The 17,966-nt window shown below is 39.8% G+C and overlaps 1 protein-coding gene across 2 annotated transcripts; it reads left to right on the forward strand.

The window, feature by feature from the left end:
- The first annotated feature begins 1,176 nt into the window (after window positions 1-1,176).
- Window positions 1,177-17,632, forward strand: MLH3 (mutL homolog 3). 2 transcript variants are annotated; one of them, XM_035108345.2, is made up of 13 exons: window positions 1,177-1,259; window positions 2,731-6,023; window positions 6,669-6,767; window positions 7,457-7,527; window positions 8,686-8,790; window positions 9,001-9,073; window positions 10,540-10,611; window positions 11,376-11,484; window positions 12,595-12,754; window positions 14,110-14,133; window positions 15,371-15,449; window positions 16,389-16,540; window positions 17,217-17,632. In XM_035108345.2, the coding sequence occupies exons 2-13, from the start codon at window positions 2,795-2,797 to the stop codon at window positions 17,295-17,297; spliced, it is 4,254 nt and encodes a 1,417-aa protein (XP_034964236.2). In that variant the 5' UTR covers window positions 1,177-1,259; window positions 2,731-2,794; the 3' UTR covers window positions 17,298-17,632. The 2 variants fall into 2 exon arrangements, with proteins under 2 accessions (XP_034964236.2, XP_034964245.2); XM_035108354.2 differs by lacking the exon at window positions 6,669-6,767.
- The last annotated feature ends 334 nt before the right edge of the window (window positions 17,633-17,966 follow it).

A 17,966-nucleotide genomic window follows, 5' to 3' on the forward strand; every position in this document is an offset into this window, starting at 1 on the left:
GGGGTATTAGCCACTGCTCCCAATTTGGTGTCGTCTGCAAACTTGCTCAGGATGCCCTCAAGCCCATCATCCAAGTCATTGATAAAGATAGTTACAGGTAGGTAGCCGTGTTGGTCTGAGTCGAAGCAAAATAGAAAAATTCCTTCAGTAGCACCTTAAAGACCAACTAAGTTTTTATTTTGGTATGAGCTTTCGTGTGCATGCACACTTCTTCAGATACCTTCAGATACACTTCTTCAGGTATCTGAAGTGTGCATGCACACGAAAGCTCATACCAAAATAAAAACTTAGTTGGTCTTTAAGGTGCTACTGAAGGAATTTTTCTATTGATAAAGATGTTGAATAAGACTGGGCCCAAGACAGAACCCTGTGGCACCCCACTAGTCACTACTCTCCAGGATGAGGAGGAGCCATTGATGAGCACCCTTTGAGTTCGGTCAGTCAGCCAGTTACAAATCCACTGAATGGTAGCATTGTCTAGCCCGCATTTTACCAGCTTCTTTACAAGAATATCATGGGGCACCTTGTCAAAGGCCTTGCTGAAATCAAGATAGGCTACATCCACAGCATTCCCTTCATCTACCAGGCTTGTAATTCTGTCAAAAAATGAGATCAGATTAGTCTGACATGACATTTTTCAGAAACCCATGCTGACTTTTAGTGATCACAGAGTTTCTTTCTAGGTGCTCACAGACTGTTTGCTTAATGATCTGCTTGGCCACTGGGAGAACAGGTTACTTGACCAGATGGGCCTTTGGCCTGATCCAGCAAGGCTCTTATGTTCTTAACAGGGAAGCCTATCCACATAAAACTGGTTTACAAACACTTCATGTGTATGCAGTCTGTACTGCCTTGAGAAGGCTATATAGCTGATGCTCAGATCTGATGAATTTAAAGAGTACAAAAGAAGGCTCCAACCTGTGTGGTTCAAACCCAATATTCATCCCCTGATTTGCCTTGACCTCAGAATAATTTTCACAGAGGCAGCTGTATTAGTCTGTTCAGCTAAAAACACGATCCTTGCACCTTAAAGGCCAATAAATCAGGAGCGCCCCAGAGACGTCCAACACAGACTCTCTGCGGCAAACACAAAGGAGCTTACCAGCGGAGCTGACGAATGAGAGTTTCGAAAAGACTACAATACCCAGGGTGCATTGCAACGTTTCTGTACGCTGGGAATCAGTGTCCCGATGGTTTCTCCGGTGGCTGTTGAGCAGCAGCAACAACAACGACAGGCTCTGCCGCCGTCGAGTTTTCAGGTGGTGTCTGACAGTTAATTTCACCAGCTGAGGGGGTGGGAGATGCAAGTCGATTTGGCTGCCACGGATGTGGATTGTGCCTTGTTCGGTTGCGGGAGGCTAAGCGAGGAAGAGAAGCGGGTCTCTTGCGACCACGCTTGGGATGCAAGGAGGGAGGAGACAGAGTCCGGCCAGTGGTTTACCCGGGGCAGCCCAACCGCTTTCTACTTTGTCTTTATAAAGTCTGGACCACTGGCTTGTCTCTCCCGCTTTGTTCACTCCAAAGTCTTGCTTTAGTCGAGGCAAAGAGGCGGGTATAGATTCCCCCCCCCCATCAGCTGGAATCTCTTCATAAGCGGACTTACTTGTATTTTTAAAAGTGCATTTGCTTTATTCAAATCCTTCTAGGTACTCATTTATTCTATTTCTCAAACCCTGGTTGGCACAATAGCAGTCCCATGAGGTGGGATAGACCGAGAGTGGGTGACTGGCCCAAGTTCTCCTAAGTGAGTGTCAAAACTGAGGGTAGTTTTGAACTTGTGCTTCAGCCAGTATTTTAACAATGACTCCATACCTGCTCTGCAAATACTGGTCCAAGCAATGGGAGTTGGCATTGCAGTAACCAAGAGGCAAAGGGAGTGGTGGCTAGCTGGTGCTTCCTTTTTCATTTTTAAACTTTATGCATCCTCTCAAAGCCAACATCACACCAGCTTCTTTCTGTGTTTAACTAGTCTGAATGGACTGTACAGTTTTGGGGTGCTTCCAGATAAGTTTTTATTGTGGAATCAGTTTTCTTTTTTTATTTATTTTGCAGCATCCATGTAATGTTATTCACATGAAAATACCAGAGCATAATTTTTTCCTAGATCTAGCCTTTCTGCAGAAAATCCAGTCGGTTAAAAATGTTGCTGATGCCCCATTTACAATATTAAGCCCCCATCTAGAACATTTGTAATAAGCACAATGTTTGTGTATCTTCATTTATTACCATCAATGTGTCAGCTAAATTATGGAACTCTGCATTAGTGCCCAGCAGTTATGCTTAATTTCACCCATATTAAGTTGACACAATCCTGCATGTATATGTGTGTTGTTTTAAACTTGTGAAACCACATGTTTGAATTCACCAAAAATCAGTTATTTGTCATAATTTCGCTTTGGCATTGATGACTTTGGGTTTTGTGCATATGTACGTTCATATTGTTTGGACAGAACATACAGAAGTGTTGAATCAACTTAGAAACAAGTGGAACTATTCTGCAATTGCTGAACTTTTCTAAAATGAGAACTTTTGTTGACAAATGCTGCAAACTGGGACTGAGCACCATTTGACTCTATGAGGCTTACTTATGAGTAGGCAAATATAGGATTGTGCTGTAAGGCAACAAGAATGACCATGGAAACAAACTAGGGAAATGTTAAGGAATTTATGAGGAGTCTGGCTAAATATATCCACTAAGCTTTCGGTTGTTTTCACTCTGTTTTCTTATAGGGGATTCAAAGAAAGTGGCAGTACATATCCAGTCTCCTGAGGTTTTCATCCTTCCACTTGTGTGATGATCAAGTGCTTGGCTGAAGAAGTGCAAACCAGCTTGCGGTCTGGAGTGGCCATCAATTCACTAGGCCAGTGTGTTGAGGAGCTTGTCCTTAACAGCATAGATGCTAAAGCAACATGTGTGGCTGTCCGATTGGATATGGAAACTTTTAAAGTCCAGGTGGTGGATAATGGCAGTGGGATGGGAAGAGATGACCTCAACAAAGTGGGAAATAGATATTTTACCAGTAAATGCTACTCAGTGGAAGACCTAGAAAATCTAAAGTTTTATGGCTTCCGTGGAGAAGCTTTGGCAAGCATAGCAAACATGGCCAGTATATTGGAAGTATCATCCAAGACAAATAAAGTAGCAAAAACCTTTCTGAAACTGTTTCACAATGGAAAAGGACTGGAAGTCTCTGAAGCAGAATTGAATAGACCCAGTGCTGGAACAACAGTGACTGCGTACAATTTGTTCCACCAATTACCTGTGAGAAGAAAGTGCATGGATTCTAGATTGGAATTTGAGAGAGTGAGGCATAAAGTAGAGGCTCTTTCACTTATTCATCCCTCCACCTCATTTTCTTTAAGGAATGATGCTTCCTGTTCAATGGTGCTTCAGTTACCGAAGACAAAAGATACACGATCTCGGTTTTCTCAGATTTATGATCTAGGTAGATCCCAGAAATTACGAGAAATAAATTATAAATCTGCAGTATTCGAGATAAGTGGTTTTATCAGTTCTGAAGGGCATTACAATAAGAATATTCAGTTTCTATATGTGAATAATAGATTGGTATTAAAAACAAGATTGCATAAACTTATTGACTTTTTATTAAGAAAACAAAGCATTATATGTAAGACAAAAAGTGGGTCTTCGACTTCAAGTCCTGCTCGTCAGCGCTCTGGCCCAGAGCTCTATGGAGTCTTTATTATCAATGTGAAATGTCCATATGATGCGTATGATGTGTGTTTGGAACCTGCAAAAACTCTGATAGAGTTTCACAACTGGAATGCTCTCCTAGCTTGCATTGAGGAAGGAGTAAAATATTTTTTAAAGCGAGAACATTTATTTATTGAGCTTTGTGGTGAAGACGTTAAAGAATTTAATGAAAACAATGACTTTTGTTTAGTTAAAACTGTAGATTTACACCCATCTCTCCTTGAGGAGAAGGACTTGCAGGAGAGTTTCAAGAGAGCTGCTGATAATATTGTGGATTCTTATGAAATGTTTAATCTGCAGTCAAAGTCTGTCAAAAGGAAATTAATTCATGAAAATAAGACATCAGACCACACAGCACCAACTAACAATTTGGAGGGGAAAGATGCTGGTCCAGTTTTGCCTAGCACTGGACCTATTCATGATCTGAGTAGCAGTAATGTGAAGAATCTTCTGCCTGACAAAAATGGCACAATTCCCAGCTCGCCAAAGTTGGGTAACCTACACCAAGAATCAAACATTGCTGATAATCTCCCTGTTGAGCCAATTAATTCCAAGTGTTCAGAAGAAATCGGCGAACAGGACAGGACAGTTGCTTTAGAAATAGACAAGTATGCTTCTACTTCACTTTGTGCTGAGAAACATGATAACTGTGTAAATAGGCAACAAGACAGAGCCCTTCAGGAAAGTAACCCCAGCACTGTCACTCTGAGACATATTGAAGCTATGGAAGATGTTAATGAGTTTGAAGGTGAATCTCTTATTGGACACGGATTGATAGGAAAATATAAGCCAGTGACAGGTAGGGAACCTTCCGCAGGATCAAATGTCAGTGGAGAGGTGGTAAGGAAAAAAATTAAGTTGTGTTCCACAGGCCTTATAACACATCTGATGCAAAATCTGCCACCTCACAAAACAACAGAAATTAACAATTCATTAGACAGACAGACACAACTGGGTCCAATAAGTGCCAAGGATATATTTGAAAAAAAGCTAGAGTTTTCAGAGAAAATTCCAAGTGCTGAAGAAAATTGGAGGAAAACCAGTGCTGCCATTGGAAACAAATGTATGAGGAAGAAGAACATGTCAGGTCAAAAGAACGAGGTTGTTTCTTTTCCTCCACATGGTAGTGTTGGCTTTGTAACATCACATGTTAAAGAATTTATTTCTAAGGCACCTTCAGGTCCTGTTCATCATCTAGACAGTGCAACTCGGACTAGGGAAATGATGGAGCCTTCAGTTAGGCCTAGATCCTGTGGCTTTACAAAACTAAGCTTGCATCCAAAGCTGGGGTCATTAGATAGATTCAGAAGACATTATGGGAACTTAAAGAGTAAGCCAACAACTGATGCAGAAAAGTGTGAGGTTAAAAGGGCAGCCTGTGGCAGGTACCCCACTGATGAGAATACAAATTTTCAGAACTCTAGTACTTGTGAAACTCCAACTAAGGAACATTTTGTGTCTACTAACAGTGGTCAAGATTGCCTTTTTTCTTTAGAAAAATCTCAGCACTCCATAGAAGAAAGTCTATTACACGGAGAAGCTGTTAATATAAGGGAGAGTCCTCTGACACTGACAGAATACTCTCAGATAAAAAATAAACCTCTTTATGACACTAACTTCACAGGAACACTTGCCTCTAAAGTATCTAGAATGAAGGACTGCCTTATAGAAACTTTGACTACAGAACCTTTAGGGCAGTCTTCAGAACAATCTCAAGCACATTCAAGCCAAAAAGATGAAGTCAGACATGACCACCTATCTCAAAATAATCTTTTGCAGAGTGCTTGCCAAATGCCTCAAATTTCCCCAAGAAAAACAGGAACAGAGAGTTTTTGTTTTGCTTCAGCCTCTGATGAGCAGAATGATTCTGTAGGAATCTCTAGCACAAGACCTGGCAACACGGAAGATACTGTCAACCATTGTTTCATTGACACCGATGGGGAATATGCAGCTTCCCCAAGCAGACGTTTAGCTTTGTCCAATAAAGGGGCTGATTCCGAAGGCTCCTGTGAAAATACAGGCATTATGGATGGATTTATAAAGCAAGCTGTGAAAGCCTCTGAACTGCAAAATGTGAACTTGATTGGCAGTATGGAGGATGCTGCAGATGACTCAAGTGCAGCTGAGGAGGAAGAGCCACAGTTGCATCATTCTGAATGGTTTCAGCAGTTTGATGCGTCCTTGGGTAGGATGGTATACATCAACAAACTGACTGGACTGAGCACCTATACTGCTCCCAGCGAGGAACCTCAGGCTGTATGTACTAAAGATATAAGCACAGTGGCTGTAAATGTTGTCATGGAGAGTGGTAAGTTCACAGCGTGTTTTCAGGTTTGTTTATTGTCGGGGATTATTTAGTTGTGATTCCTGCATTGCAGCAGGTTGGACGAGATGACCCCCTTCAGTTCTGTGATTCTATAAGCACAAAACCATGTAACCACCTGTAGCGGGGTAGGCAGTGCGGGGAGCGAGAGGAAGAAAGTCCAGGTGTTTGGAAAAAAATGTTTATTTCAGTCTCAACACCTTTTGGAACAGTCCTTCAAGGGAAAGGAAATACATTCTCTGAACAAGAATTGTCACCGGTGTTTTTATGCACTTGATGAGAACTGTTCAAAACATGCCCCTGAAACATGTTGGGCCTGGAATGAATTTTCCTTCAAGCACTTGGGAGTTTCTTCCTCCCCCCACTCCCTGCTGAAAACCACTATTCTCTTATTTCTGAACAGTTTATATGCAGGTCTCCTTGCTGGTGATATGTCTTTCGTAATTCATATAATGTTGGCTAAATCTTATTTCTCCATCATTACAGTGTTGCGCTGATGTGATTCTTTAATGTTTTGTATTATGCTAATCACCTATTGATCCTTTTATAATAAAAACAGCAAGTGGACACTTTTGTAGACCAGCACTTGTAAGCACATCTATAGAAGTAATTCTTTTGTTGGGTATTTAGGGTTTCAGTGCAGATGCCACCCATTTAGAAGTGAGCTTATTGTGCCCTTCCTTCCAAGACCTCGGCAAGAGAGGAGTTTAGCAAGCCAAGATTTCAGAGGTAGGCCAGGACATAGAGTACTATGTTAAATAATAACAAACCAAAGAATTCTGCCAGCTGTCCCAACAGGAACTTGGAGTGATTCAAGGTCTGTTAACAATGGGACTTGTATGAATCACTTGACGTGTGGAATTGGAAATAACTTTTTTAAGGGTCAAAGTCAATTAAAATGTGGATCGCATGCAGTGCCTACTTCTATGTAAACAACAGTGATTTGAAGAGGAAAATTAATCCCATTCTTCTGATTGTCCTAGTTCTTGTCTGGAAATGACACCATATTTAATTTTTGAGATCTTTATGAATCAAAGAAAGGTGAATCATTGTTCTGGTATGTGTTTCCTCTAGTAGGAATGAGCAACTGACTTCAAGCCCTCTTTAACATTTCAAGGCAGGGCAGATTGTTGTACTAAAACACACACTGGAGGAAGATCCTGACACTTTAACAATCTCACCTAAAGGTGACAGAACTACTAAAGCAGCGGTTTGGGGATACAAACTTTGCTTTGTATCCTTCTATATAAATAGGGCAGTGAACTGGTTTTCTAATCTTGTGCAGATGTGATAAAATAAAATCTCAAACATCATAATGGGCAGTGTGCCTTTTCTACTTGGATATTATCTTAACTTGTTGATGAAAAAATATGAACTAACGCCCATAGTTTCAATCCTTTGCATATATTCTCTTCCAGATACGCAAGGAGAATCTCTCCAGTCCTTGTTTTCTGAATGGGACAATCCTGTGTTTGCTCACTTTCCAGAGGTGGGTGGAATTGCATCACCATTAATTATTGGGATTTGCTTCTGTTTTATGTTGCATTGTGATTTTTGGACTCAGATAATAATTGTTGTATAGATTTATGGAACTGTCCAAAAACTTCCCACTCACGCCTCTTGTGGTTATTGAGTCTACAAGTTCTTCATGCAATTTGGAAATTGGTGGTATTTTTGTTCAAACTTTTCCAAAAGCTTACCCTGTTTCATTTGGAAGCCAAATTGCTTTTATAGGCCCTGCTTAGATTACCAAAGCAACAATCTTGACTTGAGGATAAAGCACTGTGCCCTAGTTATAAGCTAAATGGTTTATAGCACAGTTTTCAGTTATCTCTGGCAATGTAAATAGTGCAATGTGATTATTCTTGTAGGACTAACTGGATTCTATAATGTGATAGGGAAGCTATAGTATTATCCATTGCATTTACTGCTCATTTAAATTAAGTTTCTTTACTCATGAGGGATATGGCTATCTTTAGAATAAACATATTTATTTGAAACTGAGTTCAACTGAGCTTCAAGGAAACTGCTTTCAAGTAAATATATAGAAGGAGTTGGTTAGTGATGGAAAGTACAGTATATACTATGCCCATTAAGTTATATTCATATTTTAACTTTGCAGTAGTCAAGTCAAAGTAGCAAACCTTCTGCTGTTGCCTTTAAAAAAAACACCATCAGCTTCAAGCTTCAGTCCAGTAAGGGATCGCTTCCATCACTATCATCATCATCATTATCATCTCAAACTGATGTAGATGTTGACATCTGTGTAAGGTGACAACAATAGTGGGTGATAGTTTTACTAGCTCGTTGCATCTACTCCATATACAACAAAATGCTGATACTAGAGTGGGTGACCACATCACTTCTCAAATATCAGTGGGACCAATTTACGGTAAATGTTTTGGGTAAGATTGCTGCAAAAAAACCACCTATCTTGATCAGAAGGACTGTACCCTGCTTATTTAGCATCCCACAGAGGTTTGCAAGATGGTGTGGGAAACACCCATGCCAATACTATTTGAATGGGACTTTAAGTTCTGTTACGAAGAACATTGTTTAAAAACAATTGTTCATATGATTTTGAGTTCTGATATTTGTTGTTCCAGCGAACATCCTAGTAAGTTAATTTTGATTATATGTTTTATAGGTTGCTCTTAATGTGAGCAGTGGGCAAGCTGATAATCTTGCTGTGAAAATCCATAACATCCTGTACCCATATAGGTTCACCAAGAAGATGATTGATTCAGTGCAGGTAAATATGCTAACGATTTGCATAAAACATTTCTTTCGATTTGGAAAGATACAGACAGTGCAGTAGTCAATAGCTGTGGTTAGCAAATAATGTTTTATTGATGTATGTCAACAAATGGTTGAACTAGTGAAATATCTTTGTTGAATTATTATACAGTTATTATAGATTTATTTGTAAGTTTTAATGAATAGTCAACTGAATGTGTTACAGGTTCTTAATCAAGTGGACAATAAATTTATTGCTTGTTTAATAAATACTACGGCAGATGAAAATGAAGACACAGGTAAGAATGTTACTTCCTCTGAGTAATAGGGTTTTGCAGCTTTTGTAGAACTTGGCTATACCCGGGACAATGACATACTGTAACTATTTTCATATCGAGTCAGTAATGGTATTTCTAAGCTGGCATCCTGGGCCATGTTGCTTTTGAGAAGACTTTCATCTCCGCTCCTCAGCTGAAGAGCAGAGATTAAATGCTGCTCCCTTGGCTGTACTGCGATCCTGTTCCCTGCTGGGAATGGGGCACACAGGCAGTGCAAGACTAAACTCCATCATCCAGCCTCTCAGCTGATGTCCCCAATGTTGTCAGCTGATGGCCCAGTGGGGGTGACCTGGGGAAGATGGTCTTGTGGGCCAAATTGGATTCCCCTCGTGGGCCAGGATTGGTCTGCATGCTGGAGGTTCCCAACCCCTGGTCAATAAGACAAACCTGCAAAATATCTTAATGATATGATGTAGATTCAAATAATGATTGCTAATTTCATAAATTAGTGTGTAGAATAGAATTTTATTGAATTCATCTGTAGAACATATCAAAAGAGAACCTAATTAACCTTGCATCAAGAGTAGATTATACAATAAAGGTAAAGGTAAAGGGACCCCTGACCATTAGGTCCAGTCGTGACCGACTCTGGGGTTGCACGCTCATCTCGCATTATTGGCCGAGGGAGCCGGCGTATAGCTTCCAGGTCATGTGGCCAGCATGACAAAGCCGCTTCTGGCAAACCAGAGCAACACATGGAAACGCCGTTTACCTTCCCGCTGTAGCGGTTCCTATTTATCTACTTGCATTTTGACATGCTTTCGAACTGCTAGGTTGGCAGGAGCTGGGACCAAGCAACGGGAGCTCACCCTGTCACAGGGATTCGACCCGCCGACCTTCTGATCAGCAAGCCCTAGGCTCAGTGATTTAACCCACAGCGCCACCTGGGTCCCTAGATTATACAATATTAACACCTTAAAACCTCTTAAGATCACTCTTTCACTGGGGAAGTAATATGTAAAGATACTGCAGTTTTCTTTTTTCTCGTGCTTGAAAGTAATATGACAGTTTTTCCATTAATGCCCAATCTAAACATTTTTAGCTATTCTTTTACTTTCAGGATTCTTTGTTATCTCCAGCCCTTTGCACACAATATTATTGCCACAGCTTGTATGTAAGAAGTTACTGGTACTTCCTTGGTGGGGTTCCCCCCCCCCCCAATACCAAGCCTTTGACATAATTCAGTTTTTCAAAAATGGGATTTAAGCATATAACAGAAACTATTATGCCTTTTATCTTCTTCCCCGGTACTTTTTTGCTGCATGACATATAAGATAATATCCCCCTCTTTCTTTCTTTCTTTCTTTTTTTACATTCCCAGCATATGCTCATAAAACTTGAATTTATTCTGTTGGATTAGATGAGATCAAAAGAAAATTGTAACACCAAGTTTACATGCTGAATTTTTGATGATGCTTTTGATCTAGGTGGAAATCTCTTAGTGCTGGTGGATCAGCATGCAGCTCATGAGCGTATCCGCCTAGAGCAACTTATTACAGGTATAGTTACAGGTTGTTGTTTTTTTAAGTAGTTTTCTTCCTTTTCTGATACAAATCTGTATTAGATTTGTTGTGATGTATGTCAATTAATTGGAGAGAATGAAAATATGGGATCAGTTTCACTGTGAAAGCTAGCATCCCCAACGTTGGCTTCTTTTGATTTTTCTTTACATCCCATATTTTTAGCTGAATGTGAATAATCTCCTCTGTCCAACAAGGGATGTGTATTTTTCAAGCCTCGGGAGATTCTGGCCGCAACTCAGTAAAACACAGCAGCAGTCCATTGTGCCTATAACAGTTCATTGACCTCCTTGTCAACAAGAGTTATGAATTTTCTACAGGGAAGAGTCCAAGAGAAACTTTTCTGGTTGTAGCCTGGCAGCGAAAATTGCTCAAGAATGTGAAAAGCCCTTGGGACTGCAAAAAGTGTTTGCTAAAGGATTTAAATGGAGTCACTAATCTTGTAACAGCTTGCTTGGCTATTTTTTGGGTGGGTCATGCGTTAAAGGAAATTATAATTGTCACCTATTCGGATGGCCATGTTTGATACAGGCTGGGAATCCTCACGTCTCGTGAACAAGATTGTGGTCAAAAATAGAGAATATTCCGTTCTTATTATTATAGGTCCCTCATCCACTGCTGAAGAAAATAGTGTTACTTCAAACTGCACGCATGTTACATTCTAAAACATAGAGCTGTAGGATGAGGCAGTAAGGCACATTTCTTATATATAAGATAAATAACAGTGCATTTGTTGTTATCAGATTCCTATGAGAAGCAACCAGAAAAATTGGGCAAGAAGAAATTGCTGGCCTCCACTGTATGCCCCCCCTTGGAGATTGAGATTACAGAGGAGCAGAGGAGACTCTTATGGTTGGTATTAGCCAGACTGTGAATTGGCTGTGCTTTTTATTTCTGTTTTAAAATACATGCAACTTTTTCTGGTTTAAGCCCATCCAAAGCAGCTTACAACAATAAAACTACAAGTATCAAAAATCAATTATTTTTAAAACCAAGTATAACACAGATTCACAAGAATAAGACAGACCAGCACCTTAAATTAGGCCTGGACATGCACCGGCAGCCAGTGTAGCTGGTATCGTACAGGTGATCTTGAATCTGAATGAGTATCTCCTTCTCTGAATTGTTCTTCTTCTGTGGTAGATGGATTATGAAGTTCCAAGTTACATTGGTTGGAAGTGAAAAACATTTGTTTGCTCAGTCTCCAAGGACTGAAGAGCAGTCTTGTTCAAATATTTTAATCTCCCAGTTGGAGATCAATTAGGTATTAGATTAAACTTTATTAGGGTACAGCCCCCCCCCCAACACTTCTGGAAAAGTGGCTTGTTTTGCTTTTAAAGCTACAATTTTAAGGAGAAAAGTGTGTGGAGATGATAAGCTAAATTCTTCAATGGAGAAAACTCTTACCTGACAGAAAGTTTGGTTTTAATATTTATTTTAACTGTGTAATGTATTCTATTCTGCTTTTACTGTATTCTGTTTTGCATTTTTAATCTTTTGCAACAGCTTCAGCTATACAAATAAATAATATTTATACTTTAAAGAAACCATACTATATCCACTGACCTGGAAACAAGCAACTTACTTCTGAATAGACATTCATTTGGTTGTGGTGTAAGAGGGCATTTGTTCTGATCGTAAATCATAATAAAATTTATAATATAAAAAGATAGGTTTAAATATAAGTTCATTTGCTGTTAAATCTAATCATAAATTTTCCCCCTTAATTTGTACAATGAGTAGTGCTCTATAATAGAAGCTCTGCTCCTTCAAAGAATTATTTCTCACTTTTTTTTGTAAAGAAAGTATATTAGCAAATGATTGCAGTGATCCTTGATTATACTGTATTTCTTTTTAAGAAAGTGCAGTAATTGTAGTTTGCGAGTTTGTGTACTGGGTGGAAAGGAATATCCAAGGCTGATCTTCCAGTTCAGAGTCTTGTGCTTACATTTTAATTTCTAGGTGCTGCCAAAAAAGTCTGGAGGACTTAGGCCTTGAATTATCCTTTCCAGAGAACAATCGCTCTCAGATTCTTATTGGAAAAGTGCCACTGTGTTTTGTGGAGAAAGAGGCCAATGAATTGCGCCGTGGCAGGCAGACAGTGACGAAGAGCATTGTGCAGGTGATATGTGGATGTGAATAATTTACTATGTCTGCTCTATAATAACGATCGGCAGCAAGTTGCTTGGAAGTCCTGTCTGCATTACAATTAGTCTTGTTCCCTGCCCTGCATAACTAGGAGTCTGTAAGAAGTCCTGAAAAAGAAAGATACCATGAAGTGTGGGAGAACTCTTATGCGGCACCCCACACCAGTAACAGACAGCATGGTGGGACTGACCTCCTGACAGTGGTCCAGTACCGAGGGCCTTCTGACGGTTCCCTCGTTGCGAGAAGCCAAGTTGCAGGGAACCAGGCAGAGGGCCTTCTCGGTGGTGGCGCCTGTCCTGTGGAACGCCCTCCCATCAGATGTCAAAGAGGAAAACAACTACCAGACTTTTAGAAGACATCTGAAGGCAGTTTAGGGAGACTTTTAATGTTTAATAGATTACTGTGTTTTATTTTTTTGTTGGAAGCCGCCCAGAGTGGCTGGGGAAACCCAGCCAGATGGGCGGGGTATAAATAATAAATTATTATTATAATATTATTATTATTGGAAGAAGTATGAGGAAAATTCTATTAAGAGATGCTACCAGATTAAAGCGTGATCTTTCAGTATTGTTTCCACTATATCTGTTAAGTTTTTCCTGAGCTTTGGCAGTGTTACATACAGGTCTTGATCAGGCAGACTTGAACAGCTTGCTACCGGTAATAATTCTTACCTAAAGTGGATAGGTTATTTTCTCTGCAGATGTATTTGCTGCTTCATATAGATAGCAGCCTAATCATAAGATATTTAACATCCAAATATATAGAAATGATACTTAAACCTGCAGAGCATTTTATACCTAGGATTTGCTTAGTCTATTTTCCATTGTAATTGGCAAGATGGGTTTGGGAAAACTGTAGTCATACTCATGCATGAAAAGCCATTAAGGCTGATAGTCAACCAAGTTTTAGTCAGAGTAGAGACCCATTGAAATTAACATGACCAAGTTAGGTCCATTAATTCCAGTGGGTGTACTCCAAGTAAACTTAGTTGGCTACTACCCATTAATTTATTTTGAAACATTTCCGTATCATCTTTCAATTCAAAATTTCCAGGGCAGTTTATAATAACTAATTAAAACACAATAAATTTAACATTGTATCTGCACGTTTACTACATAATGGGCTTCTTAGTTGCATCCACATATTTTCCTCAGAGACATCTGCTGTGCTGAAATGGGCATGTATAGATCCTTTGTATTCTGGTTTATTTTATTTTTTTTTGTTACCAGGGTTTTGATATTCCCTTTTTGAAGGACAGAGATTTTGTTTGTGAGGGTGAGAAAAGAACATAACCTAATTTGGCTGATCTGTCTCTTTTGTATTTTTTAGGAGTTCATTCGAGAGGAAATTGAGGTATGGTGTGGGTGGGTGGGTGTGGTTTATAAAGAAGAGCTGTATGAATTAGACAGGACTTGCACATTACCCTCCTAAAGTCGGAAAGCATATTGAATTTCCATCTGCATGTTTTGGAATCCTGAGGTTGGGGCAGACTCCTTCCCACCAGTGGCCAGAACAGGAGGATAAGAAAAGCCAGCCCTCCCTATAAGCTTGGGGAGGAGTTGGAAGAAAGAGAGCAGCCGCATCATGTTGTCCTTGGACCTGTGACATCTAACTGTTTCAAAGCAAATGTACTTTCTTCACTCTTGCCATTGGTAGATGGCAATTCACCCCCTTCTTTGAGATTCTGAAACAACACAGCACAGAAATAGTGAAGCTCCCAGAATAAACACAGTAACAAAACAGTGTCTAGAAGGGAGCAGATACATCAGTAAATAAATAACCATGTATGTTTAAACCACAAATGGCCTTTCACTGGATAATCTGTGGTACAAGCTGTTGTTACATGGAGAAGAAGGAGGGAAAATATACAGTGCTCCACATAAATTGTTCTTTTATTGTGTAGGGTTCTAAAATAACCAGAGGAGAATTCACATTCCCTTGTTAAAGGAACTAACAGTCTTTAACAGCCTAAGGGCTGTTCACAACTTAAAGGTAAAGGGACCCCTGACCATTAGGTCCAGTCGTGACCAACTCTGGGGTTGGGGTTAATGCAAGTTAATTCAAGTTAATACCTCAGAGAAGGAAAACAATTAGTAACTCTGGACCAAACCATCCCCAGGATTATGAAGGGGACTGTGAGCAAAATCCTTCAAGGGAGCTCTCTGCTGAGCACTCCCCCCCTCTTTGCTGAGGAAGGGGCCCAATGCTTGGATGCAACAGTGAATTGTTTCAAATTTAGAGCTCATCCACACCTCCACTTGTGCCGTGTCTGAGCAGTTTTTCCCTTGCCCTGCTCCTTTTCCAGGGAAAGACTGCTCTTTAGTGCTAAATCGGAGCAAATGTGAATCCAGGGGGAAAGCTGAATTGCTGTTTGCTCTGATTGCGTGCTAAAGAGGGGTTTCACCCAGTGAAAGCAGTAGGACAATAGGAAGTGTGGATATGACCTTATTTGACTGCTGGTGCAGAGCATGGCATGAAAATGGCAAGGTTATATGGACCACCTGGGACCTCATTATCTCTAGTTGCTGTGACTTTTCATTCTTAGTTGTCTTTAGAAACAATTGTCCAATAGTGTCCTGCTGTTTTTCAGCTTCTGCAATCCACAGGAGGGGCACGAGGGAGACTGCCTCTAACAATTCTGAAGGTGCTGGCTTCCCAGGCTTGCCATGGTAAAGAAAACATTGTTTATCTTGGGCCACCTCATTCTTCTACAGAAACCTTCCCCACACTTTCAGAGAGGACAGGTGTAATTTGCATGAAAAGCAGAACAGCAGGGATCTATAATACTTCATACTGAAATTGTGCTTCCACATATCAGTTTACTGTGAACTCAGTGCTGCTCGTGCAAGTTTTGTGCAGCATCTAAAAACATCATCCTCATCAAAACGCCATCCCATGTTGTTTTCCCATTTAATCCCGATTTATCATTTTCACGGAAGATCCAAAGCGAACTGCCCATGAACAGTAATGGGGAGTGGGGAATGAAATGGCATTTTGATGAGGATGATGTTGTGTGGATGATGTCATGTGTATTCTGTGGAAAAACTTGGATAAATGAGCAGCATCAAGTCCACGATAAACTGCCATGTGGAAGCATCTTAACAGAATTATCATTGTCTGTAGACCATGCTCATGAGGGGTAAGAAACATCTGACTGGTTGCTACTTAAGTGTGCAGAAAAATGGGGGAAAGCACCAAAATGATTTAAAAAAGGAAGGAGAGGCTTCAGTACCTACTGCTACAAGACTTTAATTTTAGCTCTAGGATGTGTTTTGAAATGAAGTAACTGAAAAGCTTGCAAGTCCTTTAAATTCAGATGCACTGTGCTCTGAAAACCTGAACTTAAGAATCACCTTTAAACAAGCAGAAATGTGGGGAGAAAATTGCCTTGTGGCTCCACCTTTCATTTTCACAACTATTGTTTCTGACCTTCACAAGCAAAAAGGTTTTTACTACAGGTATGAGTTGCAAGCTGTGTGCTAAACAGATACTAACATAGTTATAGAACTTTGGGGGTGGTGTCCCTCTTTTTTTACACAACTTCATGGCTAGGAAGGAGCTGCCCTTCTTGTAGAGTTACTCCATCAAGACTTTTCTCTCTTTTTCAGGTGCTATTAAGTTCAATCACAGCTTGACATTGGAAGAGAGCTGCCATCTTATGGAAGCTTTGTCATGTTGTCAGTTACCTTTTCAATGTGCTCATGGGAGACCTTCAATGCTGCCTCTTGCTGATGTAGATCACTTGCAGCAGGAAATTCAGGTATTATATTTAGCAGACAAAATGCACAGGATGTGGTGACTGAACGTGCCTATCCTACACAGATTTCATACTAACCAACAAGTTTGCCTGGGTAGAACACCCAGTTTTCTTCTTCTGTACGTGTATATTTTATATGCAGCCTTTTAGGGTAGAACCTTCCCAATGTGGTTTACTTCAAATTTGGACAGAGAGTTTTAATAACGTGTAAAAACTATCTAGCATCTCTTTTGAGAATTAGTTCAGTTGAAGTCGTATGTGAACTACTGTATAGACCTTTTCAAAGTAAGATTTTGCTTTATGAATAACGCCTGTAAAAGAACACAAGGAATCAGAACTGAACATCCATGTCCATAGGGATTTCTGAACAGGACCAGGCAAGAATCTAATACATTTCTTACAGATCTTTTCCAGTGTAACCCTATACAATGTCTACTCAGATGTAAGTCATATTGCGTGCAGTGTGGCTTACTCTCAGGCAAGTGGAAACAGACACTTTTCATGGTGATTGTATCACAATGTTTTAATTAATTTTGCAGAAAAACCAAAAGTAAACTCTGAGAATATTCTCCATTTGAATACCAATGTGTACAGAATTTTATAAGCAATATTATTGGATTATTTTCTTTGAGTTAAGGTATGTGTGATTAAGTAATTAATGTTCTTTTTTCTGCTTCAGCCTAAACCTAATCTGGCTAAACTAAAGAAAATGGTGAAGTGCTGGCAACTCTTTGGGAAAGAGAAGGACTGCTGTACCTGAAAGCGCTGACCAGATCTTAAAATTTAATTGAATGATGATGCCACTCAACAGGTAGTGCTTGAGGCAAATGCCTCCAGATGTTCCTGTTATGCAACACAAATTACTGTGGGACCAGGATAAACTCTGAAAGCACAAGGAGACAAGGAACTTCAGCATCCTGAATTCATTCAGCAAGAACCAGGATTGTCTAATGCTTAAAATATACGAGGCAGAATCTTCACAACTGTGCTCCTGAAAAATGTGGAGTAACTTGCATTGCACTAGCACTGTATAATCAAGTGCTTTTGAAAGGTTGTTTTTAAAAATAATAATAGTAAAGTAATAATAGAGTCATACCCATGCCTCATTGCTTTACGATCATACCTTTATGGTCCCACACAGGTTCAGCATTTAATCAGAACTGTTGCTTCAACCAAATAATTATACTGCTTACCCTAGTATTTTTCTCACTTGGTTACTTTTAAATGCTGATTTGCATTACCCAACTGGTGCAGGCTAGAGCTTCAAACTGAATTATCACCAAAATGAACTGCTTCTTATTCTTTGAACTGCCCTGAGATCTCCAGGTACTGTATATGGCAGTATATTAATTCAATAAATAATAATAATTCAAAAAATAATAAAAGCATTTAGGTGCTATTTTGTAGAATGGGTTACTTTAACTTGCCC

Source organism: Zootoca vivipara, chromosome 1, assembly GCF_963506605.1.
Source record: "Zootoca vivipara chromosome 1, rZooViv1.1, whole genome shotgun sequence".
Lineage (NCBI taxonomy): Eukaryota > Metazoa > Chordata > Lepidosauria > Squamata > Lacertidae > Zootoca > Zootoca vivipara.

What these genes read in the sequence shown, in the direction of transcription:
- MLH3 (XM_035108345.2), top strand. Translation starts at nt 2,795, where the DNA reads ATGATCAAGTGCTTGGCTGAAGAAGTGCAAACCAGCTTGCGGTCTGGA. An exon ending in AAATGTTGTCATGGAGAGTG is followed by an intron (nt 6,024 to 6,668) that starts GTAAGTTCACAG and finishes TTGGGTATTTAG; the next exon opens with GGTTTCAGTGCAGATGCCAC. An exon ending in TGACGAAGAGCATTGTGCAG is followed by an intron (nt 12,755 to 14,109) that starts GTGATATGTGGA and finishes TGTATTTTTTAG; the next exon opens with GAGTTCATTCGAGAGGAAAT.